The following is a 22,526-nucleotide window of genomic DNA, read 5'->3' as shown; positions in this document are numbered from 1 at the left end:
TTAAAAACTAAATTCATTTGTTTTTCAACACAACATTACAATACTTTATACCTTTTAAAATGGGTCAAGCTGTAATTAAATAACTCACTAATTAAGGTCTGTTTATTCAAAGCTAACAGGTATTTGCTAATGGGTTCACACAATGGAAGAAATGAAATAACGACTATAGGCCAAATACCCACAAACCAATCACAAGGCCAGTCAGTATTAAAACTTCTATGTTCTTTTTAACTAAGTTTGTCTAAGATGGGGAAATGCAAACTATATTTCAAATGTGCATACAACTGCAAATTTTAAATACCTGAAGTTGCTTCTTAACACGCTCATTTTTCTGTGTTTCTGTTACACGTTCTTCCTCGCTTCTATGGTTCATTACCCCTTCATTTGATAATTCAGCACTAGCCTCAGCATTATTCTCATCATGTTCATCATGTTCGTTTTCTGTTGGAGGAATGACTGGTGGTGGTGGAGGTGGAGGGGGCGCAGACATCACAGTTTTCAACTCTTCTTTGGTCTTTTCCAAGTCTTCCTGGGCTGCAAAAGCCTGAACATTAAAAATACGTTTATGAGCAACTTACTTCAAAAATTAGTAATTAAAACAATCAAGTTATACTGCTTTTTTAACAGAAACTATATTTCAAGGTAATGAAATAAGCCCTATTTATGAAAGCTCTATTTTCACAAAAGAATGCCAACAGGTAAAGGAGAAAATCAAAAGCATTATTATGCAAATCCTATTAGAATTACTAATTCTGCAAGCTTCAAGTCAGTGACAGGTGAAAAGAAAAACAAGCATACATGCAAAAAAAGAAGTACTAATTCTGGCAAGAATTATCAACTGTTTGCTAAAATTGTTGTGCAAATAGCTGATGAGAAATGGATATTCGTATAATGCCGAAGAATCCCATACCCAATAGATTTTATTTGAGCCACAAGGGGAAAATGTAACTGAAAAATGGAGGAATGAGACTGTCGTTACTCAAATCCAATGATCACTAACAAATACTAATGGTGAGTTAACTAAATACTGTCTTCTGATACGATACAATCTGAAATATCTAACATCACCAATTATTTGGGTGATCATATTATCTTGGTTTACCTGGAAAAGTCCTGTTACACTGTTGTCCTGGTGTAATTATGAACAATATCCCCTTTTTCTCAAAAGTGCTCCAGTTTAGATGTTAAATTATATGGAATTCTCACCTCTGATGCACTGTAGTCAAAAACATTTAATTTGAATTCCCCAGGTTCTAGATCTAACTTCCGGTTCACAGGAAATACTGGAGTTAAAGGATAAGGTCAATGACACAAGGAAGGAACTAAACAAATACAGGAGCTGGGACATTCTGTAGGTCCCTTCAATAAATCAAAATAATACAAAGAGAAACTGCCCTCCATTAAAAGAGACTTACAGCAAATAGAGATAATGCAAAGTCCTCTGAACACTTGTCTGGCAAATCAGCTATGAGACTTTTTGGGAAATTCTGAATATAGCCTAATATTCTATGAGATGAAAATACACTAAAATGAAATAGTACAGACAGTAAGATTTCATGTTGAATATATAAACAGGAAGTATCCTGGAAGGATATGTACTAAGGTTTTGCAGTACTGCCCCTAATTTACGGGAATATAATTGTCTTTCGTGTGCATTTCCTGATTTTCTATAATTCAGACTTGACATCGGTAATATGCTAATTTTTTTAAAGTTTACGTGTCTCTAAATTTCACAAATCATCCCTAAAAGGGATCTAAAAAATTCTAGTAACAAAGTACAGTAACTGGGAAATTAACAGTGGAATTCCTTTTGTAGTTTTATTTATATACAACTAATTTTCAATACATCTAAAACTTCCCAGTGAAATTTAAACTGCTACTTACTTAAAATTTACTTAAGAGTAAAAGAAACCTTATGATTTACTTAAGAGTAAAAGAAAACTGTTTTCTGTATAAGTACATTTTATTGTAGAAAAATCATCTTCTAAAACTAAATATCATCTTTGGGTATATCTTTTCATTTAAGAGTTACTGTCATTTGAATTAAACTCTCATTATCTTATAGTCCCCCATCCCTCCAACCAAAGCCTGATTTTACAACTGTGTGCTACTTTAGACAATAGTAGTTTCATCTACTTAGGACTCATATTAGAAATCTCAGTATCAGCTGCGCACAGTGGCTTACACCTATAATCCCACCACTTTGGAGGCTGAGAGGGGAGGGCTGCTTGAGGCCAGCAGTTGGAGACCAACCTGGGCTACACCACAAGACCTCCATTCTCAACAAAAATAAAAATGATGGCGCATGCCTGTAGTCTCAGCTACTGCAGAGGCTGAAGTGGGAGGAGCCCTTGAGCCCAGGAGTTCAAGGCTGCAATGAACTATGATTGTGCCACTCCACTCCAGCCTGGGACACAGAGTAAGAGCATGTCTCTAAAAAAATAAAAATAATTCAACTTCATATCCAATCACTGGTTGCCACGTCTTTTTGTGTCTACCACAAAATGTCTCTTATCTCTTCCCATTCCTCTTTATTCTCATTTCCACATCCTCAGTTTGGGTCTTTATCTCTTAAGTATCCACTATCCCAATCCTTTCTTCACACTGATCACTACATGGTTTTTAGAAAATCATATCTGATCATGTTACAATCCTGTTTTGAAATCTTCTAAGCCCCAAGTCAATCGATACTCCCACTGCCTTGCTGTAGCAGAGCATTTATTTAAAGCCCTTCACAATTCCCTATTATCTAACATGAGGGCCACATCTTCCAACATTTCTGAACAACACGAAGCTTCGGCTGCTTATTGGTTATCCTCAAATCTATTACATACATTCATACTTCCTATACTCATTCAGTTCCCTCTGTCTGGAATGGCCACCTCTTCAGTCTCTAACTATTCCCAATCTTATGTCCCAATCTTTCATACCCCCAAAATTTAATTCATTATTCAAGACCGAGCTTAAATGTATATGGGTCTCCCAACAACTCTCTGGTCCCCACAGAAATTAATCACCTCTTCTGTGTTCCCAAAGTACTTGGTTTATATCCGTAGATAAATATTTACAATACACATACACAAGTATTTTTCCCACTCCAAATTATGACAGTAACTTAATATTCATCTCTATAAAGTCAGCATAATCCTGGGTACAAAAGCTATCCAATAAAAGCTAGTAAATGAACAAATGATTACTTTGTGTTGCCATTCAGTAGCTTCCTCTTCCTTTTTCTTCTTGGCTTCTTCTAGAAGTGCAATCTTGGCAGTGAATTCAGCAAGTTCTGCTGCCTAAAGTAAATAATATAATTCCAAGATTAACATATTTTGAATAATCTTGTAAGTCAACAAAGCTTTAATGTTTTTGTTTTTCTTAGACAGTCTTCCATTTAAAAAAATACAGTATTTCTTAAGATCTCAAATAGCTTATTTACAATAAGTCCTTGAAGTAATGAGCTAAGGAGGAGACAAAATTGAAAGATTACTATTATTCTACAGACAAGCAGTTAATCCTGCTTTCAGTAGCAGGAACTTAAAATGTGTAACTTAAAAGCTTTATAAAAAAAACTTTCATCGGCCGGGCGCGGTGGCTCAAGTCTGTAATCCCAGCACTTTGGGAGGCCGAGACGGGTGGATCACGAGGTCAGGAGATCAAGACCATCCTGGCTAACACGGTGAAACCCCCTCTCTACTAAAAAATACAAAAATCTAGCCGGGCGAGGTGGCGGGCGCCTGTAGTCCCAGCTACTCTGGAGCCTGAGGCAGAATGGCGTAAACCCGGGAGGCGGAGCTTGCAGTGAGCTGAGATCCGGCCACTGCACTCCAGCCTGGGCGACAGAGCAAGACTCCGTCTCAAAAAAAAAAAAAAAAGAAAAAGAAAAAAAAACTTTCATCAATAAACTATTTGTTAAAGTCTACAAAAGAGAAAATATATTTATATAATACTATATACTTTAAATGGCACTTTATCAAATCATCTCATTTAATTCCCCAATAATCCTAACAGGTAGTATCATTCCTTTTTTTTTTTTTTTTCCAGACGGAGTGTCGCTCTGTCGTCCAGGCTGGAGCCCAGTGGCACAATCTCAGCTCACCGCAAACTCCGCCTGCTGGGTTCAGGCAATACTCCTGCCTCAGCCTCCCAAAGTAGCTGGGATTATAGGTGTGCACCACTGTGCCTGGCTAATTTTGTATTTTTAGTAGAGACAGGGTTTTGCTATGTTGGTCAGGGTGGTCTTGAACTCCTGACCTCAGGTGATCCTCCTGCCTCAGCCTCTCAAAATGCTGGGATTACAGTCATGAGCCACTGTACCCGACCATCATTCCTCTTTTCAAAGGGAGGGAACTGAGGCTCAGAAAGACCCAAAGACATATACATAGCAAGTAGCATGTGTGAACTAATATTTAAATCCAGGATCTTTTAAGTAACATGCTTATACCTCGTTATTTGCAAGTCCACTACATAAACAAAAAACCCCAACCAATTATGGCCTATAGTTATCTCATAGGAACTATAACATATTATATTAATTTATCTAAAGCAAAAGATGCCAACTGACTTATTGTGGAACCTGTCCAATGTCAAAGTGAATCAGAACCTTTTGCTGACAATAGACTCCATTTACAAATAATCTACAGAAAAATATCTTATTCTTTTGTATTTTTAGGTTTTTGTTTAGGCAGAAATAAAATTTTTAGGTTTTTGTCCACACTTCGTTATTAAGTTACATGTTATTTTCGGCTTGCTTTCCAGAAAGCACAAAATGGTTGCTTTTTGTTTTTTCTTTTTAGAGGGTTCACTCTATGCTTTTATTTAAACTTTTTCTCTAAGAAGACAGTTCCTTACTAGCTGCTCCTGATTCTTCATCTGGTCGGCAGCTTGTTTTGCTATGGCAGACTTCGCCTCTTCAGCAGCTCGACGCTCTTTTTCAAGCCGTTCTGCTTCTTCTTTTGCTCGTTTTCGTTCTTGATCCAGTTCTAGAGCTTTTCGAGTCTGTTCTTCTAGTTCTGTGAAATATATGTATTCCCCCCAACAGTGATTAATTAATTCCAAACATTCTCATTATCAAAAGAAGCTAAAAATAGTAGCAAGAAATCAAATCTGTTCAGTTTCTAAAAATTAGCATACATGTAAATACGTATGTACCTCTTTGTTTTCTTGAGACAGGGTCTCGCTCTGTTGCCCAGGCTGGAGTGCAGTGGCACAATCATAGCTCACTGCAGCCTCTAACTCATGGGCTCAAGCAATCCTCCCACCTCAGTCTCCCTAGTAGCTAGGACTACAGGCGCTATACCTCATTTCTAATTTGGCAAAAGCCTAATAATTTTTAAAGAGAAATGAAAATCTTTTGCAATTCAAGTTATGTAAAAAGGCTACAAGCACATAACTTTATTTTATTTTTAAAAAATAATCTCTCCATCTAAAGTTTTGACCTCAGTAAACAAATTGCCATGTTTCAGAAATCTATAATACATTTTTAACACTTCCATTAAGTTTTTACTTACCTAAACTAATAAGTAAATCCAAGAAATTAAGATTGAAAACAGTATTTACTGACTCAAAAATAGGAATTTTGATGTGAATTATATGAATTATTGAAAAATGTGAGTTACTGGTATATATCACTTCCTACAGCATGAAGATAAGTAATATTGGGAGATAAGTAACATGAATTTTAATCCTTAAGTGTATAGATCACTAAATCAAATCTCTTATTCCAATGAGTTGAACAGGAAAGGAAAATAAATTTTTAAGAGAGTTCAAAAGTTCTAACTTTAAATATTATTTTGACAATTATTTAGGCCCTGTGACAGAAGACAACAGAATGTCACCTAAGACAGTACAAGGTCCTACAAAGAATGATTCTCCCTTACTGTATACTAAGAAAATCTGTATGTCATGAAATTTGATAGCTAACTGTAACTTATGAGCTTTTACTTACTGTCCTTAATTTTGTTGGTCTTGATCAGAACTAGTTAAGTAATTGCAGTTAAGACTTGGAAGGTTTTAAGCCGGGTGTGGTAGCTCATGCCTGTAAACCCCAGCACTTTGGGAGACCGAGGTGGGTGGATCACTTGAGGTCAGGAGTTTGAGACCAGACTGGCCAACCTGGTGAAACCCCATCTCTACTAAAAATACAAAAATTAGCCAGGCGTGGTGGTGGGCGCCTGTAATTCCAGCTACTCGGGGAGGCTGAGGCAGAAGAATCGCTTGAACCCAGGAGGCGGAGACTGCAGTGAGCCAAGGTTGCACCACTGCACTCCAGCCTGGGCAACGGAGCGAGACTCTGTCTCAAAAACAACAACAACAAAAAACAAAACAAAACACTTGGAAGGTTTTGAGAGGGTTGGAGAAGAATGACTCTTTGGTTAGGTTTTAAATTCTTAATAAAATAATACAAAAACCACAGCAATTAGGCAAAAAAAAAAAAAAAAAAAAAAAAAAAGAAGAAGAAGAAGAAGAGGAGGAAGAGGAAGAAGAAAGAAATAAAGGGTATCCAAAGTGGAGGGAAAGAAGTCAAATTAACATTATTTGCAGATAACATGATCTTATACCTAGAAAAACCTAAAGATCCCACCAAAAAAAAAAAACTGCTGGAACTGATAAATGAATTCAGTAAAGTTGCAGGTTGCAAAATCAACATTAAAAAATCAGGGCTGGACATGGTGGCTCATGCCTGTAATCCCAGCACTTTCGAAGGGCAAGGTGGGAAGATTGCGTGGGCTAGGAGTTTGAGACCAGCCTGGTCAACAGAGTAAGGCACCATCTCTTCTTAAAAACTAAAATTTAAAAAAAATCAGTAGCCATTTATATACACCAACAGTAAACAATCTGAAAAACAAACCAAGAAAGCAATTCCATTTACAATAGCTTAAAAAAAAAAAAAAAAGTAAAACACCTAGGAATCAATCTACCCAAAGAAGTGAAAAAAGGACATTGGTCTAGGTAAAGGTTTTTTGTGTAAGATCTCAAAGGCACAAGTAAAGAGAGATAATGGGTATTGTATCAAGCTAAAAAGCTCTGTACAGCAAAAGAAACAACCAACAAAATGAAGAGATAAACTAAAGAACAGAAGAAAGTGTCTACAAACTATCTAAAAAAGGACTAATAACCAGAATATATAAAGAGCTCAAACTCGATAGCAGAAAACCAAACAGTCTCATTTACAAATGGGCAAAACATCTGAACTGACACTTCTCAAAAGACGAACAAATGGCCAAAAGCTATATGAAAAAAATGTTAAACACTATAATCACAGAAATAGAAATCAAAACCACAATGAGATATAATCTCACCCCAGTCAAAATGGCTTGTATCAAAAAGACAGGCAAGGCTGGGCAAGGTGGCTCACACCTGTAAGTCCCAGGACTTTGGAATTTACAAAAATTAGCTGGGCATAGTGATGAATGTAATCCCAGCTACTTGGGTGGCAGAGGCTAAGAATCACTTGAACCCGGGAGGTGAAGGCTGCCTGGGCGATAGAGGAAGACTCTGTTTAAAAAAAAAAAAAAAAGGCAGTAACAGATGCTGGCAGGGATGTAGAGAAAAGGGACACTCATACACTGTTGGTAGGAATGCAATTTAGTAAGGCCGCTTTGTAGAACACTATAGACAGTCCTCAAAAAACTAAAAATACAGAATTACCATAGTATCCAGCAATATCACTACTGGGTGTATATATCCAAAACAAAGGAAATCAATACATTGGAGATAGTTGTACTCCTATGTTTATTGCAGCACTATTCACAATGGCCAAAACATTAAGTCAACCTAAGTGCCCATCAATAAATGAATGGATAAAGAAAATGTGGTATATACACACTATGGAATACTATTCAGCCACAAAAAAAATGAAATCCTGTCATCTGCAGCAATATGGAACTGGAAGCCATTACGTTAAGTGAAATAAACCAAGCACAGAAAGACAACTATTGCATGTTCTCACTCATATGTCAGAGCTAAAAAGGTGGATCTCATAAAGATAAATAAACTGGTGGTTACCAAAGGCCAGGAAGTGGGTGGAGGGAACTGAAGGGAGGAAAAAAAGAATATAAATGTATTTATTACTGCTGAACTGTATACTTAAAAATGGTAAAGATGGCTGGGCGTGGTGGCTCATGCCTGTACTCCCAGCAATTTGGGAGGCCAAGGTGGGCAGATCACCTCACGTCAGGAGTTCGAGACCAGCCTGGCCAACATGGCAAAACCCTGCATCTACTAAAAATACAAATAATTAGCCGGGCGTGGTGGCGGGCGCCTGTAACCCCAGCTACTCGGGAGCTACTCGGAAAACACTGAAACTCAGGAGGCGGAGGTTGCAGTGAGCCAAGATAACAACACTGCACTCCAGCCTGGGTGACAGAGTGAGACTCTGTCTCAAAAAAAAAGAAAAAAGGAAAAAAAAAGGGTAAAGATGTGTATGTTCTGTATTATACATGTACATTTTACCTCAAAAAAAAGTAAATAATATAAAAATTCTATGTGGCCATTTGGCTATAAAATGTACACAGCACCGTATGTTACCATAGCTAAATTCTAGGATTACTCATTTTAGAATCTGCCTTCTAAAATTTAGACAATCAAGCTGGCCTATCAAACTTTTCTCTTTTTTTTGAGATGGAGTCTCACTCTGTTGCCCAGGCTGGAGTACAGTGGCACAATCTCAGCTCACTGCAACCTCCACCTCCCAAGTTCAAGCAATTCTCCTGCCTCAGTCTCCTGAGTAGCTGGGATTACAGACGTGCATCACCACACCCAGCTAATTTTTGTATTTTTAGTAGAGACGGGGTTTCACTATGTTTGCCGGGCTGGTCTCAAACTCCTGACCTCAAGTGATCCACGTGCCTTGGCCTCCCCAACTGCTGGGATTACAGGTGTGAGCCACTGCACCCAGCCTCAAACTTTTCTTATGATTAATTCTTTTCATCTGATTGACTGATATATAAAACAACACCCACAAAGCTCATGGTTTTATCTTGTCTAAACAAGCAAACAAATAACTAAATAATTGAAAGCAGGATCTCAAAGCAGTATCTGAACATCCATGTTCATAACAGCATTATTCACAATAACTAAAACACAGAAGCAACCTGAGTGCCCATCAACAGATACACAGGTAAGCAAAATGCAGTATACAAGTAGAATATCACTCAGCCTTAAAGGAAGGAAATTCCGACATATGCCACAACGTGGATGAACCTTGAGGACATTATGTTAAGTGAAATAAGCCAGTCACAAAAAGACAAATACTGTATGATACCACTTATACAGGCAGAATACTCAAAATCATAAAGACAAAAAGTAGAATGGTGGTTGCCAGGGGTTGTGGGAAGCGGGGAAATGGGGATTGTTTAATGGGTGCAGAGTTTTAGTTTTACAAGATGAAAAGAATTATGGAGCTGGATAGTGGTGATGGCTGCACAACATTCCCAATATATTTTGTATCAACGAACTACATTACTTAAAAAGGCAAAAAACTGGCCAGGCACGGTGGCTTACACCTGTAATCCCAGCACTTTGGGAAGCTGAGGCGAGCGGATCACATGAGGTCAGGAGTTTGAGAACAGCCTGGCCAACAAGGTGAAACCCCATCTCTGTACTAAAAATACAAAAATTAGCCAGACGTGGTGGCAGGCGCCTGTAATCCCAGCTACTTGGGAGGCTGAGGTAGGAGAATCGCTTGAACCCGGGAGGCAGAGGTTGCAGTGACCCAAGATTGCACCATCACACTCCAGCCTGGGGGACAAGAGCAAGACTTTGTCTCAAAAAATAAAAAATAAAAATAAAAAAAATTGTTTTAAAAGCCAAAAACCTCAATGCTTTATTTTCTCTCATAATAAAACATAATAAAAATTGTTTCTGTTCTATGAGGCAAAAGAGAAATAAGTCTGGGTTACAAAGTTAAATTTTGAAACATTCCCCAATATTCATTTTTATCAGCTTTTTGTAATAAAGGTCCATTTGAAAAATGACAGATAAGGCATAGTATTTTGTGGTATATTAAGAATTGTATAAAAGTGTAAGTTTTTGGCCAGGTGCGATGGCTCAAGCCTGTAATCCCAGCACTTTGGGAGGCTGAGACAGGCAGATCACGAGGTCAGGAGATCGAGACCATCCTGGCTAACACGGTGAAACCCCGTCTCTACTAGAAAATACAAAAAACTAGCCGGGCGAGGTGGCGGGCGCCTGTAGTCCCAGCTACTCGGGAGGCTGAGGCAGGAGAATGGCGTGAACCCAGGAGGCGGAGCTTGCAGTGAGCTGAGATCCGGCCACTGCACTCCAGCCTGGGCGACAGAGCGAGACTCCATCTCAAAAAAAAAAAAAAAAAGTGTAAGTTTTAAAAAACATTTAAAATGAACTCTGAAAACATCAGGTCTACTCCAGTCTCTTCTAAAAAAGGAAGGTTTTTAAGTCATATATTCCATAAATGGTTTCTGCTGTTTCCTCTCCAATTAACTGAGTTAATACAGGAGTCAGCAAACTATGGCTCATGGAGTAAACCCAATCTAATGCTTTTTTTTTTGGTAAATTAAGTTTTACTGGAACATAGCCACCCTCATTTGTTTAGGTATTATAGTACACGGCTGCTTTCACACTGCAATAGTAGAGCTGAATAGTTGGGACAGAGACCTTGTGGTCTGAAAAGCATGACATACTTATCATCACTGGTAATCAAGAAAATAACTACAGACAAAGTATCCTAATTCAAAAATCTGAACTCCAAATTACTCCAAAATCCTAAATTTTTTGAGCATTTGCATGACACTCAAAGGGAATGCTTACTGACAGCATTTCAGATTTTGGAATCTTGAATGAGGGATGCTTAACCAGTAAGTATAATGCAAATATTCCCAAATTTAAAAAAAAAAAAAAAAAAAAGAAACCTGAAATCTAAAACACCTCTGGTCCCAAGTATTTCAGATAAGGGTTACTCAACCTGTATATTCACTATATACGCACCAGAATGGCTAACAAAACCAAACCCTAACAATAAACTAGTGGAACAAGTGGTAAGGGCACAGAGGAAACGTACTTTCAATCATTAGTAACAGGAATAAAAACTGATCCATGGCTGGGTGCAGTGGCTCAGGCCTGTAATCCAGCAATTTCGGAGGCCAAGGCAGGCAGATCGCTTAAGGCCAGGAGTTGGAGACCAGCCTGGCCAACAAGGTATAACCCTGTCTCTACCAAAAATATAAAAATTAGCCGAGCGTGGTGGTGCACACCTGTAATCCCAGCTACTCGGGAGGCTGAGGCATGGGAATTGCTTGAACCTCGGAGACTGAGGCTGCAGTGAACTGGGATCATGCCACTGCACTCCAGCCTGCGTGACAGAGCAAGACACTGTCTCAGAAAAAAACAAAACAAAAGGGACACATGCAATATGCATGTCCAAAAAGCACATGGAAAGACACTCAATGTCACCAGGTATTAGAGATATGCAATAAAAACTAAGATACCACTTCACACCCATTAAGATTACTATAACCCAGAAGACAAACATTAACAAGTATTGGTGAAATGTGGAGAAATCAAACTTGCTGGTGGGCATGTAATATGGTACAGTCACTTTAGAAACCAATGTGGCAGTTCCTCAAAAAGTTAAACACAGTTATCTCATGACCCAGCAATTCCACTCCTTCGGTATACACCCGAAAGAAACGAAGACATATGAAAAACAAAAACCTACACAACAAATGTTCATAACAGCATTAGTCACCTTAGTCAAATAGTGGAAACAATCAAAAACACCAGATTTCAAACAAATAAATAAAATATACCATATCCATAAAATGAGTTCGAGACCAGCCTGACCAACATGGTGAAACCCCGTCTCTACTAAATATACAAAAATTAGCTGGGTGTGGTGGCAGGTGCCTGTAATTCCAGCTACTCAGGAGGCTGAGGCAGAAGAATTGCTTGAACCTGGGAGGTGGAGGTTGCAGTGAGCCGAGATCACGCCATTTTGCACTCTAACCTGGGGCAACAGAGCGAGACTCCGTCTCAAAAAAAAAAAAAGAAAAATAGAGTGGAGTGCTGATAAATGCCACAATATGAACGAACCTTTAAAATGTTATATTAAACAAAAGAAGCCAGTCACAAAAGATCACATTTTGCATGATTCCATTCATATGATTGTCTAGAACAGACAAGTCTTTAGAGAAAGATTAGTGGTTGTCTAGAGCAAAGGGAAGGGGTATTGAGAAGAAATGGGAGAGACTGCTAAAGGGTATGGGATTTCTTTTTGGAATAATGAAAATGTTCTAAAATTGACTATAGTGATAGCTGTACAACTTTGTGAATACATTAAAAACCCTTAAAACCCTTAAACTGCATACTTCAAATGGGTAATTACATGGTATGTAAATTATAAGCTGTATCTCAACAAAGCTATTAGAAAACGATAAACAAAACTAAGCTCTATATGATGGTATAAGTCAGAATGACAGAAATCACATTTGAGGTTAAAAGAAAAAGAGAAAAGGAGACTCTGAGGGCAGATAATTTCTCTATCATGTTCAGGGCACTTACAGGAATAAATTCACTTTGTAAAAATTGAGCCTCATACTTGAGAAATATGTATATTACTCTCTACTTCAATGATTTTTTTTTGGAGACAGTCTTGTTCTGTCATCCAGGCAGAAGTGCAGTAGTGCAGTCTTGGCTCACTGCCAACTCTGCCTCCTGGGTTCAAGTGATTCTCCTGCCTCAGCCTCCCTAGTAGCTGGGATTACAGACACCCACTAATTTTGTATTTTCAGTAGAGATGGGGTTTCACCATGTTGGCCAGGCTGATCTTGAACTCCTGACTTCAAGTGATCTGCCCGCCTCAGTCTCCTACAGTGCTGGGATTACAGGCATAAGACACCACGCCTGGCCAAATTTTTGGTTTTTAAAAAATACAACTATAAGGTTGGGTGCAATGGCTCATGCCTATAATCCCAGCACTTTGGGACACCAATGCAGGAGAATCACTTGAGCCCAGGAGTTTGAGGCTATAGTAAGCCTTGATCACACCACTGCACTCCACCCTGTGCAACAGAAAAAGACCCTGATTAATTATGAGACCCTGATTAATCATTAATTAATGATTCACTTAAAATAATGACTTCAAATTTAAAAATTTAAATAAAATTACAGTAAGTATAAAAAAGTTTCTTCTTAAATAAAAAATTACAAATTGGTCTATTAAATCACGACTTAGATATGGCCAAAGTTACTGAATTTGTATGAGAATTAGCATAAATTACAAGACAATCGTGCAGACCTTTAGGACAGCCTGGGCAAGCTTTATTAGAAGAAATTTTTTAAAAATTGGATGTCCTTTGCCTTAAGATGACTGATTTGAAATTATCTTGGTAGGAATGCTCTATATTCTTTCTTCTATTCTTTCTTCTTTATATTCTCTAGTGCTTCTTAACTTGTAAATCATTAACATTTTTATTATATACCCTAAATGAGATTGAAAGATTTAGTAAATAGCTATTTTCTCCAGAAAACATATCAATGATAAAGTGCCATGATTTAATATTTTCTTTAAAATCAGATCAGTAATGTTTTTAAACTTTAACATACTTCAGTACAATCCACATTTTTTACAGCATTCTTCCTCTAGGAGCATTGCCTATACTATTCACATGGCACTTAGCACACATTATCTCACTTTATTAATATGTTTATGTATGTATTTCTGTCAATTACAGGCTTTACTCCCATCTATGCTAAATCTTCGTATTCCTAGAATGCAGCACAAAGTAGGAACACTTCATAAATGTCTTTTCTGATCGATTTTTTTAAAAAAGGTACCTAGGGTGGCAGAAACAGCACCAAGTGCAATTCAGGAAACGAGTTCTGCCCCTGAGTTGTGGTTTGAAAACAAATGCTTTACTACCCTTGGGCATTGAGCTGAATTAGTTTCTAGGGCTTTCATGGCTCTGAGAAATGAGTCTTCCAATGAGTGAGAATAAAACCTAGGTTATTACTAACTATTTATTCTCCTAGAAGTATTTTTCTAATCCTCTTGGAATTGAAATGATCAGTCAGCTTGTGCATTTATAGCAATTTTTGTGGCTTTCCCCTCTAGCTACTCTCCCTTACAATTATTCTACTCATTGCTCAAGAGTATGTCTCCACCACAGCAGGCTGGTGTTAGAAATCAAAATATATCTTAAATAAGACTAAAGACTGAGTATCCCTAATCCAAAAAATCTGAAATCTGAAATGCTCCAAAAAATCTAAAACTTTTTTTTTTTTTGAGACGGAGTCTCGCTCTGTCGCCCGGGCTGGAGTGCAGTGGCCGGTTCTCAGCTCACTGCAAGCTCCGCCTCCCGGGTTTACGCCATTCTCCTGCCTCAGCCTCCCAGTAGCTGGGACTACAGGCACCCGCCACCTCGCCCGGCTAGTTTTTTGTAATTTTTTTAGTAGAGACGGGGTTTCACAGTGTTAGCCAGGATGGTCTCGATCTCCTGACCTCGTGATCCGCCCGTCTCGGCCTCCCAAAGTGCTGGGATTACAGGCTTGAGCCACCGCGCCCAGCCCAATCTAAAACTTTTTAAGCACCAACATGACATTCAAAGAAAATGCCCAGGGTCATGCACGGTGGCCCACGCCTGTAATCCCAATACTTTAGGAGGCCTAGGCGGGTGGATCACTTGAAGTCAGGAGGTCAAGACCAGTCTGGTCAACATGGCGAAACCCTCTCTCTACTAAAAATACAAAAATTAGCTGGGCCTGGTGGAGTACGCCTGTAATACCAGCTACTTGGGAGGCTCAGGCAGGAGAACAGCTTGAACCCGGAAGGCAGGGTTGCAGCGAGCCGAGATCACGCCACTGTACTTCAGCACGGATGACAGAGCAAGACTGTGTCTCTCAAAAAAAAAAGCTGAGATTTTGGATTTTCAGATTTGAAATGCTCAATAGGACAATGCAAACATCCCAAAATCGGAATACTTCTGTTCCCAAGCATTAAACAAGGGATATTCAATCCGTGTTGGCTATTTCCAACAGAACTGAATAGCTTGTTTTACCAATTGCAGGAAAGCAGGTTATTAAATAGAGCTTTTATAAATAGTGTAGACTTCATGTTACCTCTGAGAGCTTGCTGCTTAGAGAAGAGAAAAACATTTTATTCATGCAATACTTTTTTTTCTTGCTTTCTCCACTATTTGCTGAGTGAAAGTAGTATATCCTTAAGTTACTTAATATAAACCACATATTATAAATCCAGTGTATCCTTTCTATATACAGTAGCACTTTGGTTATATATTGCCTAAGAAGTAAGTTCTTCCAAACATATTACCAAAAACAAACAAACAAAAAAACACATCTCTGTGTTGTGTATTTTCTAGTAGAATAAAATAAAACCTTTTTAGGAAATGAGTTCCAAAAAAGTTCATATAGTCAGAATAGCTTAAATTACTTTAAATTACTTAAATGCCTTATTTATACAGCCATAAAGCATTGCATATTTTTGTTTAAATGCCATAATGTATTGGATATGTGTTTTCTGTTTATAGAGCCCATATATACAGTCATTTACAATTATTTAAGAATACATATGAAAAATATTTGCATGTTTAAAATAAAAAACTAAGAAAAATATTTGCGTGTTTAAGAGAAACATCAGCACTATATAAAATGAATCTGTCTTCGTGAAACATGTTTATGAAGTGATTCTACTAAGTATTAATTTGGCAATTAAATACACAATTGTCCTATATAACAAATAAGGTATAAGAGTAGTAAAAAAAATACCACTATCTGACAACAGAGCAATAATAATTTTTAATCCATTCTCAAAAAGAAGCTTTTACCTTTCTGGGCTTTAATTGTCTGCTCTTCAATTTGCTTCAGACGTTCCATTAGCTCTTCCTTTTCACGTTCTATTCTTTCCTTTTCCTTTTCTGCTATTTCTCTTTTCTTCTTTTCATTCTCTAATTGTGCCCTTAAAAGGAATTGCAATTGCTGTTACAAACTAATAGAAATATTATTCATGTGATGGAATACTACTCTGCCATAAAAAGGAACAAAATAATGTCTTCTGCAGCAACTTGGATGAAAGTGAAGGCCATGATTCTAAGTGAAGTAACTCAGAACACACAAATGCCGTATGTTCTCACTTATAAAGTGGAAGCAAAGCTATGAGGATGCAAAGACAGAGTAATATAATCAACTCTGGGGACTTGAGAGGGAATGGTTGGGAGTGGGGTGAGGGACAAAAGACTACATATTGGGTATAGTGTACACTGCTCAAGTTAACAGGTGCGCTAAAATCTCAGAATTCACCATGATAGAACCCATTCATGTAACCAAAAACCACCTACACTCCAAAAACTATTGAAATAAAATAGTAGTAACTGGAAATATTATTCACGTGAACCCTAAGAACTAAATGAATCGACTAAGAAGAAACGACAGCATAAATATTTTAACAGAGTTTTCATTGTATTATACTTGTGTTCAAAATAGTATATATAGTTAAAAGTACAGGACTACAACATACATACACTCATGTATGTATATAATGTGCTGGGTTCCAATGTATTACTTATTGTGGGTTCACGATAAAGACCACTGAGACCATTTTTTAAAAATATTAAAAACTTAAAGACATTTAGGAACATCTTCAAAGGATGAGTTTACAAAACTGCTAGTAAAGTATAACTGTCAAATATATCCCTATGTATAGAACATGCTTATATGGCACACTTTAGTGGGGGAAAAATTAGATTTACCATTTGCATATGGGATGAACTCTGACAACAAATTAAATGTCAGCACCAAAAGAGTTAACCACACAGTTGCCATGCCCCCCAAAAATGCCATCTTTAGATTAACAGGAGCCCTCCACTGGGGAAATAATAAAGGACTGAAGGGAGCAAACAAAGGCATGTATCTTACAACAGGGAGGGCAACAATTTTCAATCATTAAAAACGAATTAATCCAAGTTAGTTTCTTGGGTAGTACCCATTTATGCCTAGATACAAGATGACAAATCAATTTCACTTCCTTTCACAATTCCATTAGAATGATAGTAGGTGGCTAATGATCTTAAAAAATATCATCAGAGCTCAGTGGGAAAAATGCCTTGATCATTTAGCTGCATCTGCCACGGGCCTGATGAGAGTGTTTCTTTTAAATAATACTGCCAAATTCATTCATCAAACATTTACCAAGAGACTACCATGGGTCAGAATCTATGTTGAGGGCCAAAAATATAAATAGAAATGAAAGTCACATGGGGAAACTCTTATCAGACAATATTGTTTACTTAAGTTGAATCAATATTCAAATCACTACTTTAATAACTTAAAAAATCAATTATGATTCCATCTCTGAAACTTACCTGAGTATGCTTTAATTAATGTTCCACAAAAAGACAGCATTGCCAGCTGCTGTCAATTCTGAATTTCAAGCACAAAACCCTGTAGTTTCTCAAGTTGTAGTCTCTGATAAACTTATCAGCAAAGTTTTGCTATCAAAGATTTCTCCCTTATTTATAAACCTAAATTTTAAAATTCCTGCAGCTCCTAGATACCCATTTGCCCCTAAAACAGAAAGAGAGCTCCCCTTTGGGGCAAACAAGTAGAGGTGTCACAAGTCAGCAAGAGGTCAGACACTGATGGTGACCTCCTAGTGCACCAAGTCAAAACATGAAGGGTCACCACACTTCACTGCTAGTTTAATGAATCCTCCCACCATTTAGGAATCTAGAGGGGCTGGGCATGGTGGTTCATGCCTAAGATCCCACCACACTGGGAGGCAAAGGTAGGAAGACTGCTTGAGGTTAGGAGTTCAAGACCAGGGCAACATAGCGAGACCTCATCTCTTCTAAAAATAAGAATAAATAATTAGCCAGGCATGGTGGTGTGTACCCATAGTCCTGGTTACTCAGGAGGCAAAGATGGGAGGATCACTTGTGCCCAGGAGGTCAACGTTGCAGTGAGCTATGATCACGCCACTGTGCTCCAGCCTGGCAGGCAACTGAGCAAGACCCTACCAAATAAAAAACAAAAAAACTAGGGCCTGGTGGTCATTCATGCAAGGGAAGCTCCATCTCTGTTCTGGAGTTCCCTATGCCTATGAGGTACTTTCTCAACAGCAAGGAGGAAGAGCCAATAACTATTCCTAACCCCAGTACTTCGGCTCACTCTGCAGGACATTCACCTCTTTCTCTTCATCCTATTTCAATTGATAAAGCATATACAGGCAAAGAGATTTAAGGAGTTACAAGCTTCCACACTTCTCGAAGACATGAGTTTAAGGGAAAGTTTGTGTTTCCCAATCTCTCCGGGCAAAAGAAAGGCCCGGTGGCCCCCACAGCGGCTGCTGACCTTTCTGTATTCTTCAGATAGCTAAAACATCAGGCTTTGTATGAAAGCTAAAGAAGCAAAAGCACAGTACTTTTCAAGTAATTGCTAGTATGGCCAAAAGCTATTCTTTTCCATGCCAGGTTGTTTGCCACCCTAGGATGTTGATTAGACTACCCAACCACTCCCCAGCCTCTATGCAATCACATACAGTTCTGCCACAGTTCCCAAGCCAACTATCTTCCCCCTACTCCTTTCCCAAAGTCCCAAGACAATTCTCGAGGACTTACACTGCAAACCAGATCCCAACCAGAAGGCTACCATCATATTCCACCAACTAAGAGCCTTTCAGATCCAGCTTTGGCATATATGGCCCTTTCTGGAGATGGATGTGCTGGTTTTATTTACCTTTTCCCTATTGATGTTTCATTTGTTCTTCAGGGATGGAGGTGAAGGAGATATGGAAGCACAAAAAGAGAATCAAGATAATCTGGCCACATGCAAGTTGGGATTGGGAGGGGGTGGTGAATGGTCTTCCTATTGAAAAATGCAGTAAGTATATAGCAGATACTTAACCTGATAATAATATTTAAAACATGTTGTAGTTTACTGTACTCTGTGAGGCTCGTATCTCACATTTTACAAGAATCCTACCCTGACTATAGCCATCTCCAGCCAACACTTCATTCAAATAATTCAAATGCCTTCAACCCTTTACATTACTCAGTGATACCTAGTTTTTGTAGGCCTGTCTTGTCTCCTTTACAAAACAAGGAAATCTTGCTGCTCCCCCAAATACTGTTCATTTGAGAGGACCTCACTGGCCCATAGGCACATCACAAATATTTTTATCTCTACATATTCATCTATACTGGCTGCTTCTTCTGAACATATCTCTCCCTCTCTCTAACCTTCAAGCCTTAGTCCCACTTTCCTTACAAAGTCTTTTGTGATTATTCTACCAATAGATGCGGATATTTTTATTTGGAGTTTGGGTTTGAAAACACTCATTTCAACGCAGTTGTTCTATTTCAAGGACATAAATAACATTAATAAACTATTATTCCTTGTATTAACATGCAAAAAATTACTTTAGAATACCTTCCTTTTTAAAGATCAAGCGGGTTCAATTACATTTTTCTTCCGTGAATATTAAAAACATATCCAACTTAGTTTATAATAATATTAGGAATTACTATAATGTCTACTTTTTATTATATCGGGTACTTTGCTAAATGCCTGTATACCACTGTCATGCTTTCTTACGAAAACCCTTGAAGGTAAAAATATTATTTTCATATCAACAGCAAGGAAACACAGGCTCAAAATTACCTGTTTGATGAGTGTTAGGAGAGTAGTCAACTCAGATTTATCTAGTTCCAAAGCCTGTGTTCTTTGTATGACACTAGCCAGCCTTGATGCAGAATCTCCCACAGCTAACCTACAATTGGTGCCTGGGTATGTAACTCTAAACTGTAAACTTGGGGCTTTCAGTTTTTACATGTAGAAACAATTTTAGCCATACAAAAACGTGCAAAAATTATGAGTCATAATTCAATTTGGATGCAAATAATTTAAGAGCAAAGACTACATGTAATAACCACCCATCGTGTATAAGGTCATTTTCATTGCCAAAAAAAACCCCAAAGTTATGAAAATTATAGGGAATAAATATAGCCAAATATACCAAAGTATTGTAGGGAAAGAGGTCTCTTTGCTACTCTTTCCCAACTATTGTTCTTCCCCAAGAGAGTCTAGCAGCACAGGCAGCATACCTCTGAGCATTCTCCCAGGTATGTCTGCTGGCTACTTTGCCAGTGGGCTTAATCCAAATTGTTTCCACACATACAGTTGCCATTTCTCTCTCTCTGACCCATAAAGCAGGGAATAAATGACTCAGCATGTCATTTCTGAAAGACTGCAAATTCCTAGGTGACCAGAATAATGTATCTCCTAGGCATTCAAACTGAATAAAAGTTACTGAATTGCAACTGAGTATAAAGCAGCCAATAAATGCTTACTAATGAAGAACTCTAACATTTATCCGGGCTATGGATTATCGTGCCAAAAAAGAACCTTAAGTCTTCCACTTCCATCTAAGCCTTAGAGTAACTAAAATATAGCACCATTACCAAATGATACTAAGTAAACACACTACCTGTACTAGAAGCCATACAGTACTCCTCTATAAGCCATGAAATAGAGGACATATAAATATAGTAAGTTGAGAATGTAAATAACATACCAACATTATGAATGAGCAGAACAGTTAGGCATAATACAGAGTGATGAGTATGAGATACAGGAACTGTACAAAAAGTAATTCCTCATTTATCTCATGCTAGAAGACCTTAAAGAGACAGTGAAAGCTTTAAGATGATTTTTAAAAATTAAGTAGAAACTGGCTGGACGCAGTGGCTCCCGCCTGTAATCCCGGCACTTTGGGAGGTCGAGGCAGGCAGATCACAAGGTCAGGAGTTCGAGACCAGTCTGACCAACATGGAGAAACCTCGTCTCTACTTAAAAAAAAAAAAAAAATTAAGTAGAAACTAAAAGAAGTCTTCCCTTTGACAGAGCAAATGCAAGGCTATGATGGATAAGAATGTACTGTATAGAAAGTAAAGCCCAATAAAGAGTATTTTTAAAAAGCATTTAAGATTAGAACCACAATGTAATGCTAAAGCACATGACCACAATAAAAAAGGCCAGAGCCCGTCAAAGTTAACAACCCAACTCATTACCTTTTTTTTTTTTTTTTTTTTAAGAGAAAGGATCTTACTATGTTGCATGTTGCCTGTTGCCCCAATTGTCTTCAAACTCCTGTGCTCAAGCAATCCTCCTGCCTCAGCCTCCCAAGCAACTGGGACTACAGGCACATGCCACCATGCTCAGCTCACCAACTTAGTATCTTTAATAGTGGGATCAGTAATTACTGACAAGCTTCATACCCATATAAAAAATGTTTTGTTATGTGGTTAACTTCTCTAAGGCAGATAATTTGAGTTAATATTACAAAATAGGTAAAAATCAATAAAATCTCTTAATTCCACAGAACAGTTGTTGAATAAGAAAAAAAAAATCATTCAATATAAAACCTAAAAATATGGTAGCAAAACGGTATCTAGCAGATGGCTTCCTTAATTACTAGATACAAAGTACCTTATATCCAATATTTAAAATATGTATGTTTAGGGCTCTTCAATTTTTTTTAAGGACCTACTCTATTTCTAAAACTATCACGTTGTTCCATAAAGATTTATGCAATACAGGTTAACTTTAGCTTGGCCTCTAAATTTTTTCAATAAAGCACAAAGTTGAAATTAATCTAAAACCAGATTTGGGAATAAATGTTACTGGACCCAGTAATCTGATTCCAGGGTTGATATGAATTTTATTCACTATCATTCAATTTTAAAAATTATCAATCTAATATATTTAACTGTTTCCTTTTTAAGTCTAAGAGAAACAGAGTTAAAAAGATGAGGGTCTCTGGCAGGGAGTACTGACGTTACCCTACTTGGACATTTCAGTTGTGTTCTACAATGTCACTGACATTGTTTCAAAGTTAAATATTCAGCACACTCTTACCCTGAAAAAATTAAGAAATACAAGTCACAAGTAAAACAATTTTGAAAATTTCAAACTACTATACCTAAAACAATGTCTATCAGTGAAAAGCAAGAAATGAGTCACAAAAAGCTATTTTCTCCAAGATATCTGTCAAAGATTTCTAACTTGAAAAGTATACATACTTGTGTTAAAGGATAGAGTGATAGTACTGTCTTTGAATTTTAATATAATGAAAATACTAAAAAATACAAATTTAAGGTACATTTAAAAAGCTGAGCAGTCTTAAATTTTAGATAGTTTACTCCTATCAATTAAAAGTGAAAGGTCAAAAACTCCATACCTTTCCAACTGCTTCTGATGTTTCTCCTCCCTAGCCTGAGCCTTCATCTGTTGAACTTCAATAGTATCAGGCTTCCTTCTTCGCATGTATAGTTCATGGTTTCCCATACATAAGGCCAAAATCCGCTTATTGATTCTCAGACGAGGTGCATAAAAAACAAAATCCTAAACATAAAGTATTCTGAATTTAAAATCTTCCTGAAGGATACTGTCTCTCAGAACAATCTGTACTAAATTTTAACATGAGGTATGAACTTTAATGTCATATTACATATAGTTTAAAAATCAAGAAATCATACAATTTCATA

The 22,526-nt window shown here is 37.6% G+C and overlaps 1 protein-coding gene across 2 annotated transcripts in view; it reads right to left on the bottom strand.

Annotated features, from left to right (window-relative positions):
* Window positions 1-22,526, bottom strand: part of RDX (radixin) — a 68,858-nt gene that overhangs the window by 3,498 nt on the left and 42,834 nt on the right. For both annotated transcript variants that reach the window (XM_010361318.2, XM_010361323.2), the window contains 5 exons: window positions 22,220-22,383; window positions 15,813-15,943; window positions 4,846-5,006; window positions 3,198-3,290; window positions 302-544 (listed from right to left, as the gene is read on the bottom strand). In XM_010361318.2, the coding sequence (XP_010359620.1) occupies window positions 302-544; window positions 3,198-3,290; window positions 4,846-5,006; window positions 15,813-15,943; window positions 22,220-22,383 (792 nt within the window). The remainder of the gene's footprint in view (window positions 1-301; window positions 545-3,197; window positions 3,291-4,845; window positions 5,007-15,812; window positions 15,944-22,219; window positions 22,384-22,526) is intronic.

This window comes from Rhinopithecus roxellana, chromosome 15 (genome assembly GCF_007565055.1).
Source record: "Rhinopithecus roxellana isolate Shanxi Qingling chromosome 15, ASM756505v1, whole genome shotgun sequence".
Classification (NCBI taxonomy): domain Eukaryota; kingdom Metazoa; phylum Chordata; class Mammalia; order Primates; family Cercopithecidae; genus Rhinopithecus; species Rhinopithecus roxellana.
Note: the sequence above shows the minus strand (reverse complement) of the source record. Positions and strands in the feature narration are given on the sequence as shown.